At 31.3% G+C, this 22,535-nt stretch overlaps 1 protein-coding gene and 1 pseudogene across 2 annotated transcripts; one reads left to right on the forward strand and one right to left on the reverse strand.

The window, feature by feature from the left end:
• The first annotated feature begins 5,844 nt into the window (after nt 1-5,844).
• Nucleotides 5,845-7,590, forward strand: LOC128039898 (uncharacterized; annotated as a pseudogene).
• A 4,417-nt stretch (nt 7,591-12,007) lies between these two features.
• LOC105797031 (ethylene-responsive transcription factor ERF110) lies at nt 12,008-13,484 on the reverse strand. Of its 2 annotated transcripts, XM_052628094.1 has the most exons (3): nt 13,155-13,484; nt 12,935-13,064; nt 12,008-12,808 (listed from the first exon to the last, which is right to left on the reverse strand). In XM_052628094.1, the coding sequence occupies exons 1-3, from the start codon at nt 13,203-13,205 to the stop codon at nt 12,090-12,092; spliced, it is 900 nt and encodes a 299-aa protein (XP_052484054.1). In that variant the 5' UTR covers nt 13,206-13,484; the 3' UTR covers nt 12,008-12,089. The 2 variants fall into 2 exon arrangements, with proteins under 2 accessions (XP_052484054.1, XP_012482409.1); XM_012626955.2 differs by having other exon boundaries at nt 12,935-13,483.
• Between the last annotated feature and the right edge of the window lie 9,051 nt (nt 13,485-22,535).

Consider the following 22,535-nt stretch of genomic DNA (forward strand, 5'->3'; position numbering starts at 1 on the left):
TTTTTTTTTAACTTTCCTGATGCTGCATACACGTGGTTTGCCGCGTAAATGACACGTTTGTATTTAATTAATTTTAAAAATTTTAAAAATTAAAAAAAAACATTTTAAATATTTTTAAATTTAAAAATTAACTAAATACTAATGTGTCATTTACGCTGCAAACCACATATATGTTAAACATTAACTCTTCTATCCATTTTAGGATAATTTGACAAAAAATAAATTAAGGGTTAAAATTAATTCTTTGAAAGGCCAAAAGATATAGTAATTATTTGATATGTGAACATTAGAAATAATTAATTCAAGAAAATTAAGATTTTATTACATGTCTTATTTATTTTAAAATTTTTAAATAAAATTTAAACACACATAACTAAATTTCAACCATAGTTAAAATTTCTATAGTCAGTCGATTAACAATTATGCATACAAATAAAATATATGAAAAAAAAAAGAGAGTTTCTCGTTACCCAAAGAGGGTAGGAGATGGTAGGTAAGTGAAAAAAAAATGTTTTAAGGAACTAAAGCCATTAGATCACGTGTCAAAACGATTGTACCAAACTTATTTTAACATAATTTTAGGGGAAAAAACTGTTTTTATTATTAAAAACTAACTAATGAAAAGTCTAAATTAGTATGCTTTTGAAGCTTTCATTTCTTATAGTAAATCATTTTGTACAACTTTAGTTTACCTAAATATTGTATATGTATTCATTTTATTCGGATATTAGCATAGGTACTTTTTTAAAATTATTTTTATAATACAATTTTTTAAAGAATATCTCGGTATTTATATGTGTCGAGTTTCATTATTAGTGTTGAATGTTAGAACCTTGAAATTCTAATATAAAATTTAAAACCGTAAATCGGGATTTTTATGTTAGATCATTAAGAACAAAAAAAACTTGAATCCATCAATATATTGAATTCTTTAGGTATTATGTTTTGATATTTCAAATTAGCACACAAGTATTTTAGAGAAAATGGTCCTCTCTTTTCTGACATCTGAAGATGAGATGTCAGAAAAGTTATGTATGTGTAATTTGGGGACTATAATCTCAATATATGACTTTTGCATATTAACATTAATTTCTAATCAACTCATCATCAATTAGAAATTAGTTACTAGAGTATCTGCACATATTCGACTCATTCTCTATTTAATAACTGAAGCCCATTAAGTTTTAACCAAATTAGGTCACTTTTATTTGAGCTAATCTTTTATAATAGTAAATAATAACATGTAATTTTTTAATATATATGTGATGTCCATATTATCTAACAATCTCATACTTGGACCACACACATTATGTGTATGTACTAATTAGTTTATAATTACATGTCATTATATAACCTTGTAAGGTCAAAACTTTATTATCATGACCAAAAGGTACTTCCAACAATCTTGTCTATTAATTATGTTAACATAGAATCTAGGCGATTTTTATTACATATATCATAACTAAATTCATCCCACGGTCACATATATTAACACAACCAAATGACATAGATCAAGTATGGATGAATAACATGAAAATTACATGCAATGTGATATAAAATGTTTATTTTCAACTAGTCCTCCTTAAACATTAGTGATATCAAACCTTACCAAAATCAAAATGTGAATAAACTAAATAAACATTATTTCTGCACAAAATAATCTTAAAATATCCTTAAATTGAAATAACAAAAAATGTTTTTATAACAAAAAAACATTTAAAATTACAAACTCCCACTTAACCTGAACATCCAGAAATGACATTACACAAATATAAGCAGTGTGCCCATAAAAACCTTTGGTGGTAATCTCTTAGTAAATGGATTTGCAGTCATGAAGCTTGCCCCAATATGCTTTATAGACATCTAACCAATCTAAACTCTTACTTTAACAACAATGAATTTCAAGTTTATGTGCATTGATGTTGATGTCTTCCTATTGTTATTAGAATACAAGACTAACATTTATTGTCACAATTTGCAGCCTATTGGCAATTTTGCAACCATATTCCATCAAAATCAGAGTCTATATACCTAACGATTTTTAACTTATCAGACGTTTGACTTATGAACATGTATTGTTCTGTTTTCTGAAGATAACGTATGAATCATTTAATTGCTTTCCAATTATCCATACCTGAATTGCTCAAATATCTACATTTTACAATAATGTAAGCAACATTCGGATGCGTACAAAACCTAAACACATATTAAATTGTTGAAGCATAGGAAATCTTTTGCATACCATTGAGATATTGATCTTTGAATGTCATATTCATCATTATTCCAAACAAACAAGGCATTGATATGTTGAATTAACATTTTCGATTTCCCCCTATTAACCAAATTTAGAAATAAAGAATGGATACACTGATAATCCTCGGAGACTCCAAAATATTAAACACAAGCACCAAAAATGATAACAATAGTCCAATGCATGTATAGACACAACTTCCTTAAACACTATAAGCATGCACACAAATGCCATATGTAAGCTCCGAACACAAATATCTTATAGCATGCCAACTATACCCGAAGCTTTTCCAATTTGTTTAATAGGCATCATTATTTCAACACCATATAAAAGCAATAAACATCAACCTTAGCGTTTAGAACTCAAATTATTTCTATATCCATAGCATTCACCATACCCGTATAGCAAAATATGTATAATCACAAAGCACTTCAATAGACAATCAACAAGACAAGTTTCATATTCCACGAGATCAATTAACTACAAAAGTATATAATTAACAACACAACCGTAAGGTTATTTATTTAATCAAACGTATATTGAAAAATTGAATTTAGTAAGAACAAACTGAATTCATTAAGCCTCCATAACCGTTTTCTTCCTTTTAGCCTTAGATGACTCGACCACCTCCTTTGCTACAATAACACATCCAAAACAATAAACAAAAACTCCTAAATTTATCATGAGATGCAATTTGATATAGCGAATCACTTTTTCGCTTAGTAGAACCACTTAAGAGAAACCTAATCTAAACTTACAGAAACTAAAATCTAGCATTATAACTAAGTTTAAAAACCCTAAATCTCTCTAGACCAACTTTAATCCCCAACAAAACTGAAAGTTCCTAACCTTTCTCTCTCTAGAGCTCATTAATGGCATCTCTCAAAAACCTAATCTAAACTCAAAGTAAATCTAATTATTGTTCTAATACGATCCTAAAACTAAAATAATCAAAAAGGCATCCAAAAAACATTTAAAAAAACCCCCACAAAATTGAAGCTTTCTCTAGCACATTACAAAACATGAATGAAAAAATATTGTTGAAATAAAATTCTAATGATTGAAATAAAAGATTATAATTAAAAAACACATTACCTTGTTGAAATCAAGTGATTAGATTTAAGAAAACTCAAATAATCATGTTCATATTTCAATGGAAATTTCCAAAAAAATTAGATAAAAAGTTGGAATAGAAAGATATTTTATTTTAAAAATTGAAATAATGAAAGATTTTGTTACAAACTTTACCTTCAATGTTTGGATTAAATACAAGTTGCCATGACTTTAATGAAATTAGAATTGGGTTGAGAAAATTATTTAATTGGAAAATTAATTTAGTTAATTTGATTAAATAAATAATATTTATTTTGGAAATAAAAATCAAATATTTAGTTGGATTAAATTATAAAGTGTTGGGGTTAAAGTTCAGGAAGCACATATAATTGAAACCAATACATGAGAGGCTCAATCTGCCTCACATAAAAATATGAGGATCGCCCTTGTTGACGTTCCTTTACTCCGACAGCATCTAGGGTTCCTCGAACAATGTGATATCTCACATCGGGTAAATTCTTAACCTTTCCCCCTCTTACTAAGACTACAGAATGTTCTTGTAAATTATGGCCAATACCAAGTATATAAGCAGTGATTTCAAACCTAGAGGTTAATCGTACTCTGGCAACTTTACGTAAGACAGAGTTTGGTGTTTTGGGGTGATAGTGGAAAAGTTGACAGATAAGTCACCCTTACTGCCACTCTACAAAACCATACATGAGATTTTTACCTCATACGGCTCCTCGTTCAATTCTTTCGAAGTCATTGGGTCCTTTTCCTCGTTCAAGAATCTCCTTCCTTTTTCCACTCTGTCCCGGAGAGTAACTAGGACAAATTCAGTCACGTTTTCATGTTCCAATTGAATACTTTCCATTTTTGATTATTCTTAAAAGAGGAGATTTTTTTACCAAACATCTGCTGATCTAATCACACGATCTTATAATAAGAAAAATAGATATTTCCCGATCAATCCCTTTGCCCCTCATTCTTCAAGAATCAGAAAGATCCTTTACAAGTTTGAATTTGTTCATTTGGAATCTGGGTTCTTCTACTTTGTTTTTATTTACTTATTTATTATTTTTATTATTTTTTCCCTCTTTTTTTAATTTTTTAATTTTATTCCTTTCCATCATTCCCTAAGTCCCATAGGTTTGATCCTATAGAATCTAACCTATTTTCTCATTGAGTGAGGGGTATGAAATAAATCAGATTGATTTTTCGATCAAAAGTACTATGCAAAATCTTCGATTGTTCCTCTTTCTCTATCCCTATCCCATAGGTATAGCATTTGAATCAACAGAGAATCTTTTCCTCCTATATGAATCAATATTATTACATTCCAACTCTTTACTGATACCCCCAAGGAAAATCTCGAATTGGATCCCAAATTGACAGGTTAGTGTGACCTTATCCATACAGTTATACACTCTTCAAATAAGAATCTATTTTCTGAAAGATCTTGGCTTTCATGCTTTGGTGAGTCTCCGAGATCCTTTCGATGACCTATGTTGTGTTGAAGAGATATCTATATGATCCAATTGATTGCGTAAAATATGCGGTAGCAACGAAACCGGGGAAGTATACTGAAAAGATAGTTCTTTTCTTTCTATTCTATTAGTATTAAATTAGTATTATATTCTATTAATATTAGATTAGTATTAGTATTAGTTAGTGATCCCGGCTCAGTGAGTCATTTCTTCCGTGATTAACTGTTGGCGCCAGTCCTAGTCCTATATTCCATTTTGTCTCTGTGGACCGAGGAGACAGGGGGCTCAGCGGGAAGAGGAATGTACCATAAGAGAAGTAAGGAGCTCAACCTCTTTCAAATATACAACATGGATTTTGACAATGCAATGGAGTTGGGCTTTCATGCGGATACGAATGAATCATCTTTTCCACGGAGGTAAATCATTGCCCGCTAGACAATAGGATAGCAAGTTACAAATTTTGTTTCGGTAGGACATGTATTTCTATTACTATGAAATTCATAAATTAAGTAATTAATTGTGGGGCCACTATTATTCTGTTTGTAATGACGAATCTTGTATGTGTTCCTAAAAAAAAAGAAATTGTCAAAATTTCGGGGTCTTAAAGAGTCGTGGAAGCACATAAGAACTCTTGAATGGAACTGGAAAAGAGATGTAACTCTAGTTTCTTTAGAAATGATAAGATCTTTGGCGCAAGAAGAAGGGGTCGATCCGTATCATATTGACTTGGTTCTGATTTCTCTATTTTTTTAAGAATACCGCTTCTCCTATTCGTATCAAATAGAACATGCTGAGGCAAACCTTCTTCATGTAAAACCTGTTTGATTTAGATCGAGAGAATCGTACGGTTTTATGAAACCATGTGTATATGGCTCAAATTCGTAGTCAATCCTATTTTCGATAGGAGTATTTGACAATTGAATCTAACTTTTTCCATTATTTTTCGTATCCGTAATAGTGCAAAAAGAAAGCCTGACTCCAAGTTGTTCAAGAATAGTGGCGTTGTTGAGTTTCTCGATGCTTTGACTTAGGATTAGTCAGTTTTATTTCTTGATGGGGGTAGGGAAGGGATATAACTCAGCAGTAGAGTGTCACCTTGACGTGGTGGAAGTCATCAGTTCGAGTCTGATTATCTCTAAACCGAATGTGAGTTTTTTATTTTGCCTTGCCCCCCACTGTGATCGAATAAGAATGAATAAGAGGCTTGTGGGATTGACGTGAGAGGGTAAGAATGGCTATATTTCTAGGAGCGAACTTCAAACGAATATGAAGCGCATGGATACAAGTTATGCCTTAGAATAAAATATAATTCCCAACCGGCTTTGTCTACGAACAAGGAAGCTATAAGTAATACAACTATGAATCTCATGGAAAGTTCGATCCTGGTTCAGGATGAACGCTGGTGGCATGCTTAACACATGCAAGTCGGATGGGAAGTGGAGTTTTCAATGGTGGACGGGTGAGTAACGCGTAAGAACCTGCCCCTAGGAGGGGAACAACAGCTAAAAACGACTGTTAATACCCAATAGGCTGAAGAGCAAAAGGAGGAATCCACCCGAGAAGGGGCTCGCGTCTGATTAGCTAGTTGGTGAGGCAATAGCTTATCAAGGCGATGATCAGTAGCTGGTTCGAGAGGATGATCAGCCACACTGGGACTGAGACACGGTCTAGACTTCTACGAAAGGCAGCAATGGAGAATTTTTCGCAATGGGTTAAAGTCTGACGGAGCAATACTACTTGAAGGTAGAAGGCCCACGGGTCGTGAACTTCATTTCTCAGAAAAGAAGCAATGACGGTATCTGGGGAATAAGCATTGGTTAACTCTATGCCAGAAGCCGCTGTAATATAGAGGATGCAAGCGTTATCCGAAATGATTGGGCGTAAAGCGTCTGTAGGTGGCTTTTTAAGTCCGTCTTCAAATCCAAGGGCTCAACCCTGGACAGACGATGGAAACTACCAAGCTGAAGTACGGTAGAGGCAGGGAGAATTTTTGGTGGAGCGATGAAATGCGTAGAGATCGAAAAGAACACCAACGATGAAAGCAGTCTGCTGGGCCGACACTGACATTGAGAGACGAAAGCTAGGGGAGCGAATAAGATTAGATACCCCAGTAGTCCTAACCGTAAACGATGGGTACTAGGCGTTGTGCGTATCGACCCGTGCAGTGTTGTAGCTAACGCGTTAAGTATCCCACTTGGGGAGTACGTTCGCAAGAATGAAACTCAAAGGAATTGACAAGGGCCCGCACAAGCGGTGGAGCATGTGGTTTAATTCGATGCAAAGCGAAGAACCTTACCAGAGCTTGACATACCGCGAATCCACTTGAAAGAGATGGGTGCCTTCGGAAACGCAGACATAGATGGTGCATGGCTGTCATCAGCTCGTGCCGTAAGGTGTTGGGTTAAGTCTCGCAACGAGCGCAACCCTCGTGTTTAGTTGCCACCGTTGAGTTTAAAACTCTGAGCAGACTACCTGTGATAAGCCGAAGGAAGGTGAGGATGACGTCAAGTCATCATGCCCCTTATGCCTTGGGAGACACACATGCTACAATAGACGGGACAAAGGGTCACGATCTCGTAAGGGTAAGCTAACTCCAAAAACCCGTCCTCAGTTCAGATTGCAGGCTGCAACTCACCTATATGAAGACGGAATCACTAGTAATCGCCGATCAGCCATACAGTGATGAATTCGTTCCCGGGCCTTGTACACACCACCCGTCACACTATGGAAGCTGGCCATGCCCGAAATCATTACCTTAATCGCAATAAGGGGGATGTCGGAAGCAGGACTAGTGATTAGAGTGAAGTCGTAACAAGGTAGTCGTACTAGAAGGTGCGGCTGAATCACTTCCTTTTCAGGGAAAGGTAATGGTTGTTGGGTATTTTGATTTGACACTGCTTCACACCCAAAAAGAAGTGAGCTGCGTTTGAATTAAACTTGGAGATAGAAGCCTTCTTTCGTTTCTCGACAGTGAAGTAAAACCAAGCCCATGAACTTATTATCTTAGGTCGGAACAAGTTGATAGGATCCCCTTTTACGCCCTTGGGTCCCTTCTATGTGGCGACATGGGGGCGTAAAAAGGAAAGAGATGGATGGGGTTTCTCTCGCTTTTGGCATAGCAGGCCCTCAGCAGGAGGTGATTCAGGTGAGATTTAATATAGATCCAACTTTCTATTCACTCGTAGGATCTGGGCGGTCCGGAGGGGACCACCACGGCTCCTCTCTTCTCGATAATCCATACATCCCTTATTAGTGTATGGACAGCTATCTCTCGAGCACAGGTTTAGGTTCGGCCTCAATTAGAAAATAAAATGGAGCACCTAACAACGTATCTTTACAGACCAAGAACTACAAGATCGCCCCTTTCATTCTGGGGTGACGGAGGGATCGTACCATTCGAGCCTTTTTTTCATGCTTTTCCCAAAGGTTTAGAGAAAGCTGCAATCAATAGGATTTCCCCCTTACAATTAGATTAGAAGACTATTTTTTATTAAATAAATATTATTTGTGTTATACTTATTCAACCAAGATTCTCTTATCTCTCCTTATAAATTGTTATTCTACCGGAAAGTAATGAAAATAAATTCTATTTTCTAGGAATTACAATTTTTACTGGTTTCTATTTGAGAGAATTACTTTCCTACTAAAAGTAATTAAATTGTTTCTTGTTTTGTGTTTAGTTCGTGTTGCTCAAGCTTAACTTGACACAATTCGAGGGTACAAGGATAATGGAGAAGGTCATTTGGTTCAAAGCCAAGAATGTTTCAGGTCCGTCTCGTACAAATCACGATTACTTTTTGGGAAAGATTTATTGCTATAAAATCACAAACTGGCTCGATTTTCAAAATTTTTAAACTTCCGTTGTAACTGAAAATTGTTTTCTTAACCAGATTTTTTCCAGCAGTAATGATCATGTAGGCCTTTCCCAATATGTATGCCTCATTGGCTACTTCCCTCCAGAGTACTACTTGAATGTCTTCAGTCAGTATAGTGTCCACTGAAACTACGAATAATAATTTATGGCTAACAAAATAACTATTGATGACAATAATTAATTAGTTAAATACTAATAGGGTAAGAACTTATTGATTCAGTTGCATATTTATCAATGTTAATTTAGATCCATTTAAGCTTCTGATAATTAATGAAATTTATTTTAAATCTAAAAATATATTAAATATTTATAAGTTACAAATGTGGGTATACATTCTAAAAGTTAAATATAAATATATATATATATATATATATTTACTTTTTTACCCGTGAAAAAGATAATGGATGAGAAGGGATTGATGCTATGCTTATACTTTCAAGGACTTGAAACCCGTGAATGTTGAATGGACATTTTAATTAGAGAAGCGTCATTGTCTTCTTGTATTTATACCTCAACACACATAGGTGTTGAGCTCTCCAACACTAAAAACTTAAATGCATATAAATTATATACAACTCCACGAGGTCTTTTAATAATTCCATAACAATTATCTCAATTCCCTTTTAAGGTTTGGAAACCATCGCAACTCAATACAATAAACGAAACGCGGCACTACTATTTTGAAAAATTATTTATTTCGATAAATAATTTAAAAACTACTTGTGATACACGAGGACCGTGACAAGCTAGAAGGACACCTGAGCAACAAGTCAACCGATAGTGAACCTAGAAGTAATTCACAAGTCCTATCTTTCAACACCATCATCCGAACAAACACAAGCCATTCGGTACCCAGACTTTCAAGTTTCCGTTAGGAATGTGATGTCGCTGGTCACTAAACACCATGTGGGTTCAACTATTCTATACGATCAAATTAGAATGAATGACAGTATATGTTTCATCATAGATATCCTCATCCCATTGAAAACATTCACCCTGCGTATTCTGTAACGAAATCTAGTTCAACGTACCCCTCCTTCTTGTATCAATGTATTAAAACTACTATTTCCAAATACAAAAACATGTAAAAGAATATAAAAGAAGTTTACTAAATCAAACTAGATAAAATAATAATAAGGATTATTTAAGCTTAAAAGACTCGTTATCTCAAAGGTTAACACGTCTCTGTTTTTGGGCACGCATCTTGATGTTGACTATCACACGTTGACGTCATTACTCTATATTGGGTTCAACGATTAACACGTGTCCTTGTGGGTCCCACTCCCCAACATTTTATAGCATCCGTACCGAGCACTCCTCGTCACGTATGACTCCATCTTGTATGCTGACTTCAGAAATGAAAAAAGCACCATTTTTTTTAAAATACACACATATATATATATATATATATAATATTTGAGACTTGAGAGTAATCAGGTTCAGAATTATTTATTTATGACTTTGGAGTTTTTAAATTACATAAACAAATGGGTTAAAGTCGTGCTTCATTTATTTTTAGTTTTAAATATTAAATAAAAATATTTGATAATTACTTAATTCTATTTCTAAAATTAAAACTTTTACTATTAATATATAAAATAATTATTTTTAATTTTTCTTATTTCGTTGGCACAATGATAATTCAAGCTCGGCTATTTTTAAAAAATATAAACACCGATCGATATATCATAACTTAAAATTCAAATGAAAATCTAACATAAAACCATTTTAATCTTTTCTTAATTGAGAAAATAAAAGAGACAGTTAAAATCCATTAGGGGCTGAAACAATACATTTCCTTAATTATTCAATACTTTTATAAATAAAAATTAAGTTTGGTGTTTTTAGTGTTTTTTAAGGAGGTTATAATTACAAATAATAAATAATGCATATGGGAGAAGGAATTGTATGAAATTGTGATTCCACATCATCCTTATCTCTTTTCAACATGAGAATGACAAATCGGATTTTTCTTCCTGATTTTCATTTTTTTCTCCTGAAAAAATTCAAATCCAACTAAATATGCTAAAAATCAGGAGAAAAAATTTGATTTGTTATTCTCCTATTGGAAAGGATAAGGATGACGTGGAATCACAGTTTTATACAATCATTTCTCTACATATGGGTTCCATTATAATTTAACACAATTCAACATAAAGTATAATCAACTTAAACTAATTTTCAAATTTTACTATCACTATTAAAGTTTTACTAGAAATTTTATCACACGCATTATACGTAAAGAAATTACTGATTTAAAACATAAATGCTTGTTTAAAAGTAACATATAATAAATAATAAAACATACAGTTTGAAGCTAATTATATAATTGATGTAGATATAAATTGTGTATATTAAAACAAAAATGTATGAAGTATATTAAAAAGAAGTTTTGATTAAGTGATAAATTTAAGGTTTTAATAATCCAATTAGCGTGGGTTCAAATTCCATCAAATGCATATTTTAATCAGTTTTCGTTGAAATGAAAAGACTAAATACTCCCGAATTAGTAACTCGGGTTTAATAGATAGTATATATTAATTTTTTGAAGGTTAATATAAAAATGGGATGAGTTGAGAAGCTGGTTTAAAGCTAATGTCATCCCATACTTACCCTTTAGAGTATTATTTATGTATTTTGTTAGCTTTATGTCGTTTGATTTTGTTACATTTTCCGTGTACTCATTTATATCTATATAATATTTATGTAGACCGCACGCAGAATTTGATCATGTTTCTATGCTTTTGAATTTTATACATAATTTTACGAGTTTGAAATAAATATTATCGTCAATGTAGAAAGACGTATAAATTGAAAAAGAAAAGATTTCTTCCCTTCTAAGTTTGATTTTACAAATAAAATTGCTTATTTGCAGAGTGATGATTGAAAAGTATAACGACATGATGTAATTAGATTAAATGTTAATTTGTGTTATTCGAAAATAGAATGTGAATGGATTAATAGAATTAAAAATGTTATGAAGCAAAGTGACCTATTGATGTTATTCAAAATAGTGTCCTACCTTTGGGTGTAAAGCAAAGGAAAAGAGGGTTTGTTTCTACATCTTTCTTTCGATAATCCATATTATCCTAATTGTCTCTTTCTTTATATATTATCCCCAATTATACTTTTTCTTACAATAACAATGATTGAGAAATTCAAAGTTAGAAAAATAAAATAAAGGGAAAATTCCAAATAAAATTAAAATTTTGTATTTTTTTTGTCTTAATTAATACTTTCATCGTTCTACTATGCCAAAGTTGAAGAGCTAATTTCTGTGCTTTAATTTGTCAAATCTAATTCTTGTATTTTATCAAAAGTTCAAATTTTTACAAATCCAAATAAAACACTAACTTCTCGTTTTTAATAAACGATAAAATTCATTATTTCTTCCTTGTATATAAAAAAATGGGATATACTTATTTTAACAAGTGGATGAAGAATGATGACCAGGATGAGACCATGGCGGCGGCGGCACCGGAAAATCTGATTGACTAACCTGAGTTTGATTAAAGGGCGGCCTGGAAATGCCCATTTGGTGTTGCTCACCAAAAAGCAGAGGAAAAGAAGCAGAGGCAGAAGATGATGGTGATGAAAGCAAAGGTGGTGAGAGAGAAGAAGATAACAATGGCGGTTGGACATTGGGTAATTGAGATGATTGAATCATCTGGTTCAGCAAGCTTGTAGCTTGTTGTTCGTGGAAATCATTACAGCTCTGCAGTAACTGAGAGTATTGCCAATAATCTCTAAGCATATCAGCAGTAGGTGGGGATTGATAATATGATGGAAAATGGGTTGTTTGAGAACTGGAAACTGGTGTTTGGGTGGTTGGAAAATTCTGCATTGGTTGAGGAACAACAACTCTGACATTTTCCGGGAAATTAAGCTTTGCTCTGTTTCCCCTGAATCTCAACGCGGCTTCATCGTAGGCTCTGGCGGCCGCTTCAGCCGTATCGAATGTACCGAGCCAGACCCTCGCTGCTTTGTTAGGGTCGCGTATTTCCGCCGCCCATTTCCCCCATGGCCTTTGCCTAACCCCTCGGTATCTTCTCCTCGGCTCGCCGGTTTCTTCATTGGACGCTGCCGCTGCTTCACCTGCAGTTTCCATTGATGTGGTTGCCGCCGTTTCAATTTCTTCAGTTACTGTTCAAAAAAAAAAAAGGATAGATAGACTGAATAAATAAAACTGTTAAAGCTAACTGTTTCATTGCAGCTTCGAGTTTTGACATGTAATAAAAAAGGGTTTTGATAGAAAATAATCATAGATACCAGAAGTTGCAGGAGATGATGAATGGGCATGAGAGCTTGTTTGAACCAAATGAGCAGTAACGTCTTCTGCACGGCCCCTTTTTTGACCAATCTTGCATGGAGCAAGACCAGAAGCTGAACCAGTTTGTGTCTGTTGGAAACAAGTGGCGTCCATGTTAAAAGGGTAACAATCCCAAGCAGCAAATCTTTGGCCAGAGACAACATGAGTCAAGGCAGATACCATTGCAGACATCTCGGTTGCTTGATGATGACTTTGTGATCCAAAAAACATATCTGATGATTCAACCCTATCCTCTGCTTGTCCTTGTCGGCAGCTATCATGTTCTTGTTGTTCGGGACTGCCATCTCCGACAGGTGGAAACCCGACGAACTCACCTGACCTGTTATGGTGCGCCACCTTGTTGGATAAAATACGTGAAAACCGATGTAATCTTTGGATTTATTTTTTTTATTTAAACAAAAATGAAAAAATTTGTATGAACAAATGAAGGAGAGAAGGTTTTATACGTGGATTAGGAATTTAAAAAGCTGAAGATTTTTGATCATGAGCTGCCACTAAAGTAGCACACTCTCCACAAATTTAATTTACCACTATACGATAAAATGTGATTTAATTGACAACTTTTTTTTTATAAAATTCACAACTAAATTTTATCACACCTAACATATGGATCCTACGAAATATTTTATATTAAAATATATAAATAAATAGATTATTCTTGTGTTTAATTCTTAAATAATATTTTTAATTAAAATTATCTGAACTTATGTTTTAGTAATGATATTTTAGTAATTTCATCCCTCATGTAATGACACTACCTTAATCAATCTTTTATATATAGTATAGATAGATTATGGACGTAGGATCTTCTTACAGCGTGATATTTAATATTTATGAGCTCAATAAATTTGATTTCCACCCGCTAAAATAAATATCAATAATTATAAAAGGAAAACATTTAGTATACTGTAAGTAGAATTTAAAATTTTCACAAAGGTAATTAGGGTGATGACAAGTGCATGTTAGACATAGTAAAAGAAATTAGACACGTAGCAAATTTGTAACTCTACTTGTAAGGTTAAAAAGTATATTGCTAATGTATCAAATGCTCACCTTTAAAATTTATTCAAAACTAAAATATAATAATATTTTTTTACATTTTAAAAGTATTATATAACTTTTTTAACCTAAGAAGATATTACTCATTAAATTCATAATCTCTAGATATTACTCATTTAGGCCCTTTATAATTTATAAAATTTTAAATTAGTAATAGTAAAATTATATTTTAGCCCCAAAAATAATAAAATTTTGATTTAATCATCTAAAATTTATAAATATATAGACTATTAAATGATTTAAATTGTATTTTTACTATCATAAAAATATATAATTTAATTCCGAACCTCCCCACAAAAAAAAATTCTAACTTTACCCCTACCCCTTAAGTCGTATTTTTAGATCCGCCGCAGTCTATATTAATCCCAATTAGTATTTAGTTGACAACTACTACGATCTAATAATTGTAATGTTACATTTTCCTTATTTACTTATTTTTGTGGTATTAATCGTTTTTTTTTTTACTTTTCTTTCAGTATTCAACGCTTTTTAAGAGAAAAATATTTAAAACGTTATGTATTTATTTTATAGGGTTTTATTCTTTTGGCTAAAACGTTTGGTCTTTTTAAATAATAGATTTGATTGAGAAGAGAGAGAGAGAGAGAGAAAAGGCAGATGATGGATATTGACTAAATGAAATGTTCACACTTAAAAATATTTTGATTTATTTGTGTGTATAAATTAAAGTTTAAATGATAAAAAATCTCAGTTTTGATATTTTTATAACTTGATCCCTAAAAATAAGTAATTTAATTGTTATTAACTTTAAAATTAATTAATTAAAGATAATTAATTACAGTATTTTTCATTTAATTTAAATTTTAACTCCTACTTTTCACCTAATAATAACAAAATATAAAATTCAAATGTTATAACATAAGGGTTAAAATTTAAATTATTTAGTCCAAAATGGATTAGACATGTGGATTCCTTATTATTAATAATTATTCTTTTGTTGTATAGGATAAATAAATTGAAAACGTGAACCCCATGATTATTTATTTTAGCTATTCATTTTCAAAATTGATATAATTTATTATTTTTAGCAGTTTATTTTCGAATTTGATATAAGCTAAATTGATTCTTTTAGGGCTTTCATCGATAAAAGATTTTCCTTTTTAAGGAATTTAATTTACTTAGTGAGAGAATATATATTTTAAAAGACATAAGTGGGAGGTGTGTTTAGAAATGTAGATGCGAAATGATTATGTGGGTTTTTCATAATGGTGAATAAGGATTCTATTTTTAAGGTTGAAATACGTGCTATATATGAAGGTTTGAACATAGCGTGGGCGAAAGGGTTAGGCAAGTAGAACTTCAATGTGTTAATGCTATTTTAGTAGAGACTTTGTTAGTTGGTAGAGCTAATTCTAGTAGTTTAGTCGAACTGCGATTAATTAGTTGTCACTTCAAACATAATTGGAAAATAAGAATTTGACATGTATAAAGGTCGCAGAATATGGTTGCAGATCAAATGACTGAGTTTGTGAATAATAGTGAATCCAAACTTTTTCTATTTATTGATCCACCGAGTTTAATTCAAGGAATACTGCATGCTGATAGGAATGTAAGTACAATGATTGTTTGTTAATGTAATCGCTTAAAAGTTGTTATTTTCTACTTATATATATATATATATATATATAATATATATATTCACATATTTAGTATGTTTGCTGAGAATTTAATTTTAGTTTGAAATTTTCATTTATGAATATGATTTTTTTAGTAAAGGTGAGATACTATTAAAAGATGTATTTAAGAAAAAATATATGTTTTTATTTATTTATTATACTTTATATTAATTTTTGTCCAATTATAAAATCTAAAATATTTAATTTTAAATTTATTTTAACTAATATTGAATTAAATTTTAATTTATAGTATAAATTAAATAATATTAAATATTTAAACTTTAAAATATAATTATATATTAATTTTGAAATAAATACATTAATTTATTTATATTTAAAATAAATAAATTAGCATTATTAAAATAAATAGATTAAATGTTGTTAATAATAAATTAAAATTTGTTGTTAATAAATATAATTTGAAAATATTAAAACGATAGCAATTTTGAAAATTACCATTACGTTTATTTAGATTACTTGAGTGCACTTTCTTTTATTTTTTAAAATGTGAAATTATTATCAAAAGTGTTTGCTAAAACTTAAATATAATTATTATGATGAATGGTAATGGAGTAATGTAAATTTCACAAGTGGGTATAGGGGGCCTTGCCTTCCATGTGAAATTGTGTTTAAACCCCTATAAAAGTTATGAATTATAAAATAGTAATGACAAATTTTCATTTTAGCCCATAAAATTTTAAAATTTCATTCTGTCCCCTAATTTTTTTTCTTGCCTTCGCCCCTATAAGTGGGACTTGGTAGCATCATCCTAGATCTATTTGTGAAGGTTTTTTTATTCCATTGTTAAAATATTTATTCTTGATTTTCTTGTCTTTTTTACAAAACATTTCTAAATAACAAAGAAAGGAAAGACAAGATTGGACAGTGTGATTTATAGTGATTCTTTTTCACAAGACTAAGATAGAACATTTCCCTAATTTTTATGGCATAACGATAATCCTTTACGATCACTTATGCCTCATTTGGTTACTAGTAATAGTATAATTACATGCTGAAAAAGTTTATTGATTACATCTATATTATAATAGTTAGTATAATTTTAAACTTGAAATTAGAAAGACGGTAATAACTCTTATAAAAAATAAGGCATATTCAAAATAAATGAAAATTTTTTTCTTCTCTTAGCTAAAATAAGTCATGTGAGTGACTAAAATTACTAACTTATATACTAAAGCATGCATAAGAAAAATACTCCTACCAAACGTAGCATTAAGGTTTTATACCTCAAAATTTCAAATAATTTTTTCAATACAAGGAAAAGATGTATACAATGAAGAGCTCTCAAAGAACAGAAATGAGAATAATAAAAGGATTTAATAATAAGCACCTAAGAGAAAATGAAGAACAAAAGAATTTGAGGCTTTTCTCTAGATTTCTGTGATTGGATGCCCATCTCCTGTGTCTTTAATTTGTATTTATATTAAAGAATAAGTTTGTAGAAGTTTATGATCATTAGGGATGATTTAGAGTTGATACTTAACCTTTAAAATTATTTGATCGTTGAGTCACGAGTATTACAGCTAAGTTGGGAGGGTGTGGTATCTCCTGGTTCCATACCGAAGTAATGGGAAATACCAAACAAAAGCTTTGCTTGACAAGGATTGCACCCTTTACCAAAAGGGTTCAGTAGGCATATTGCCTCACAGATATTGCACCCTTTCGCCTAGGTACCCCACTTGACTTGAAAACACTCGGAAAAAATTTCTTAATAATATTTCAAACCTTAAAATTATTTTGAGAATGGTTGAAAAATTTTCAACCATGTTTTCTCCAAATTATTTAAAAAATATAATTAAATGTTGTTATATTAAAAGCTTGAGACATTAAAAGTAATATAATAAAATATGTTAAAGATGTCTCTACTTTTAACAAAATTTAAAATTTGGTGCAAGATACCGAGTCCATATACTTATTTTAATTTAGCAATCTTGGTCCAATTTTGTTGTTAGTCTTGACGTGCAAATTATAAAAGAAAAGGAATTTTATTATTTATTATTTTTAATATTTAATGTTTATAACTTTTGTCAATTTCGCTCTTTATCTTTAAAAGTACATAAAATTTTCTATATTTCTTTTCATATTTTCAATAAAATGTCATAAAATTTTAAAATTTTTCCAAGAATTATAGAAGATTTTTTTAAAATTATTTTAAAATTTTCAAAATTCAAAAATAAAATTGTTATTTACTCTTTGAATGATAATATAAGGTCTCTCCAAAATTTGTGCTATTCATTGGTTCCAAGGGCAAAAGCTAGAAAAATCTTTTAAGGGCCAAAAAGAATAAAAATTTTGAGGGTCAAAGTATAATTTTACTATTATATTAATTTATGATTTTTTTTAAATTGAAAGGGCTATGTAGAGAATTTTCCTTTTTGAGGGACCAAAGCCACTAATTGCGCAGATTTAAATAAGTATTTTTTAAAGTTTAATTAAAAATTTAAGCGTTTTTTAAAAAAATGGGTTTTTATTTTATTTTTAGATTACAGTTATTGGATTTCTCAAGTAAAAGGAGAATTATAATCAAAACTTTTATAATGGAAGTAATAGAAGTCAAGATTTAAATTATAATTACATATCATTGAAATAAAACAAATTCTACACCAATATTTTTTAAAATTTCTACGGAAGAAAAACACAGAATTTATTATTACAATAGCAACAATATATACCATTTTATATTTTTAATAAAGAAATTTCTGAGTAATCAAACAATAATTTTTTATAATAATAAATGATGCTTGACTTTTATAATTTTGGTCAACGCAATGGAAGTGTAGTTAAAGACAAAACTTGAACTCAGCTCCTGGAGTTGATTTTTGTAGTATCAACAACCAACCTACTGTTTTGTATTTCAGTTGTTTAATTTTAATTATAAAATATCAATTAAATATTTTTTTAAATTTTTAATAATAAAATAGATTTTTTGAATGGACATTAGTATGATTTTTTTTTATTTTTTAAACAATTTTATTATAAATTTTAATCATATTTATTTTTTGACATAATGCGTAAAACTATTCATAGCCTCTCCCGAATTCATAAATAGAAGGATAATGAGTTTCAGCATACTTGAATCCACTTCCTTTTACATTGACAACAATACTCATACCAGTTGAGCTAAGATTATGTATTTCATTTTGAAAGAAGATAATATAAATTTAAGGTTGTTAGTAGGCTGAAATAGACTGAGACACTAAAATTTTAACCAATTATCAGAAGGATAGCTTCTTCGATAGTCTTTTTCTCCTTTTACATTGATCTTCTTCACTAAGCTCCCAGGGTCTTCAACAGGATCAGACTCTCTGCCCCCCAATGTGGCAGCTACCTCTCCAGACACCGTGTCGGCGTTGATGTTTAAGGCTATCCCGACTCAACAGTTGCCACAGAAGCAATCACTGGGATGTGCCCGCTGTTGAGCACGGGTTCGAGGATTGCAACCTCTGGGACGAAACCCGGTTGAGCTGCATTGGGACGAGGCCAGGCCGTCACCATCGATCCCCGAGAGTCCCACGGCAGCACCACCCGGATAGGATATGTGAACGAGGTCTTTGTTGACCTTACCTACAAGGACTGTGGAGACAACGTACATTGTAGCAGCATCGGTGACATATTTGACGGTAAATCAACTCTGGGGATGAAAGAAAGTGATTCTGAAGAGAGTTTTAGAAAATGGCCGAGTTTTGAAGCCCCTTGCAGTTGCACTCCAAGACAATACGTTTTTTACTACGTTGGAGTAGAAGTTGTTCATGTTTTTATGGGTGTTTTCCGTTTGGCGAATGACGAGGAATGTTCCAACTGATTAAGATTGAGAGATTAGAGTGAGATTATTCTTGTTGCCATTGGTTAATGCTGCATTTTGCATAGCTACATGAGAGGAGGGTTTTTATCAGATAAAGAAAAAAATGGCATAAGCATCATTTTCTGGTAGAGAGGACACACAGAGTTGAGAACATAGAATTTTCTTGACCCCACGAATCGGCTGAGACTCTTTATCCGATAACATTCTAGAGTTGGGTTCAGTCAGATTAGTTACAATTTCATTTAAGATAGGAAAATTGAGTTTTGAAGTGATGAGAAAATAAGTGATGAAATATATATTTGGATTCAAATATAATTACAATTATGGTGTGAGAATGGATAATAATTATTTAAGTTTTGATACATGTATGGATGGTGTGAAATTTATTAAATTTCATTCACTAAAACTCTCAATTTTCAAGCTTAGTAAATTAGCAGACTTGCGATGATTTTCTGGATGGAATCTTGACATTTTTAGGTTGAGATGTCTTCATGGTGTTCGAAGATATATCTCTTAACTTCGAAACGCACTTTGAATCAATCGATTTTGAGTTCGGGAGCTCAAGTTATGATCGTTTTAGTGAAGATTACGTGAGCAAAATTTCTGAATGGGATTATGACAAGACTTACGAGTTTCGAGCTTTTAATTTGATTTTAAATCATATTGGATTCAGGTTTTAGGCTTAATTTTTATTATATATGAGCCCAATATTGTATTTATCAGCTCTTATTATTCTATTATTTTATTATTCCAAATTTTTTTATAATTATTAAGTATTTTAGGTTATTTATTAGTTTTATGTCAATAAAAAGTTCTATTTAAAATTACTTCTAAAAATCAAAAGAAAAAATCTTACACAAATAAACAAACTCCAGAGTTAAAAATTTTATTAATGAAAACAAATTATCTCCCTAAAGGAAGGGAATGTGATCCGAAAGGAAGAAGCCAAACAAATTTAGCAAATAACAAAGAAAATAAGAAAAATTAAAAAAAATAAAGGATAAATATTCAAAATAATAACTAAATAGTGAAAAGATAAATTAAAGCAAAGTGGAAGATGGAATGATAAACCAATTGATAGAAGGATAAATGTCCAATTGAACCGTTTAAGATATAAATCCCAACAAGCTTAATTAATGGCTCTAATCAACCCTCTAAGAAATAATCCTTTACAAATTGAAGGGCGAAGAATGAATTCTCACAACTCTTTAAAGAAAATCGAGAAAAAAATTACTTCTAAAAATCACAAAAAAAAATTGCACAAAGAAACAAACTTGCAGAGATGAAAACTTTATTAATGAAAACCAATTGTTTTCTTAATAAACAATGAAAAAGCATTTATATAGACTAGCTAAATAAATCTAAATCTAAATACTAAAACTCTAATTAACCTAAACAACAAGAAGCAGTTTTAAACAACAAATTTTGTTGACATAAAACTCCTAAATAACTTAAAATACTTAATAGTTATAAAAATTCAAGTTATAAAATAATAAGAGCTTATAAATACAATATTCGGCTCATATATAATAAAAATTAAGCTTAAACCCGAACCCAATCTAATTTAAAGTTAAATTAAAAGCTCGAAACTTGTAATTCTCGTCATAACCTCGTTCAAAAATTCTGCTCACGCAGTCTTCACTCAAACGGTCATAACTTGAGCTCCCGAACTCAAAATCGAGTGATTCAAAGTGCGTTTCGAAACTAAGAGATAGATTTTCGAACGCCATGAAGACATCTCAACCCAAAAATGCCAAGATCTCATCCAGAAAGTCGTCGCAAGTCTACTAATTTCCTAAATTTGAAAATTGACAGCTTCGGTGAATGAAATTTAATAAATTTCACCCCGTCCATGCATATATCAAGTTCTTACATTAATTTGTTTATGTAAAATAAATAATAAAATGTTATATTTCATATTGAATAATAAAAATATAATAAATTTATATTTATGTTATTGTTAAATAATAATTGAATTAATGATATTAAATATATTTGCATCTATTTTTATTAATCATATAACTACTTATTTATGATTATTTTATACCAATTTTAATATATATTTATCAAATTATTATAAAAACAAATGTGTATTTTATATAACAGTCATAAATAAATTATATTTTCTTGTATATTTACTTCTTATTGAAGGGGAAAAAAAACTCATTCCAGGCCTAGGTATGAAAGCTACCATATGTTTTTTAAATTGAAAAAAAAGAGAGTAAAATATGAAAAGTTAAAATAGAAAAGTTGACTGACTAATGGTCTTTTTATCTACCGGAGGATGATCCATCAGTGGGAAAAAAAGGCCTCCAATACGTTTAAAGCATCCAATTGAACCGCAACACATGTTATCCAAACACCTATTTACGTAGCAATTTTGTTCTAGTGTATAGACTCCGATGCTCCCTCATGATTCATACCAACGAGATCACAGGGCGCCAACGATGCCACATCAGCATAAAGCAGATAGGTCTTACCGGAGACGAAGATCAAGAACAAAAGCCCATCAAAACGAGAACGGAGACACAGGCTCGTAGCCGACGTGAAAATGACCCACAGATCAAACAAAATCCAAGCCTACCACAGCTTGATGACCGAAGGTCAAGAGGGTAAAGATGGTAGCTAGATCCTAAGATTATTTCGCTAAAACCCAAAAGAAAGGGGAGAGGACAGAGAGAGAAAAGGAGATAAGCAAGGGGAGAGATGAGCAACACTAATCCGGAAGCCGGATGGCTGACCGCTAATACCCAGCGGCTGGTTTAAAGAGAGATAAGAGGAAAACCCTAGATGAAAAAGATTATTTCAACTGGCTTAGTTGGAAAGTCATTTACCAAAAGATTTTTCATTGAGGAAGCTACCTGAAATGCATAATTGTCTTGCACAGGTATCATGAAATACATAGCTAGGAACCATCACCGTGAGCAAGCAAGCTTAGGAATCTGCAAGCATCGCCAAGCATATCATGATATGCATAACTGTCCATGGAGAGAGGGAGATGGGAGGGAGGGATTCAGAGAAGGGGCA

Source organism: Gossypium raimondii, chromosome 3 (genome assembly GCF_025698545.1).
Source record: "Gossypium raimondii isolate GPD5lz chromosome 3, ASM2569854v1, whole genome shotgun sequence".
Classification (NCBI taxonomy): domain Eukaryota; kingdom Viridiplantae; phylum Streptophyta; class Magnoliopsida; order Malvales; family Malvaceae; genus Gossypium; species Gossypium raimondii.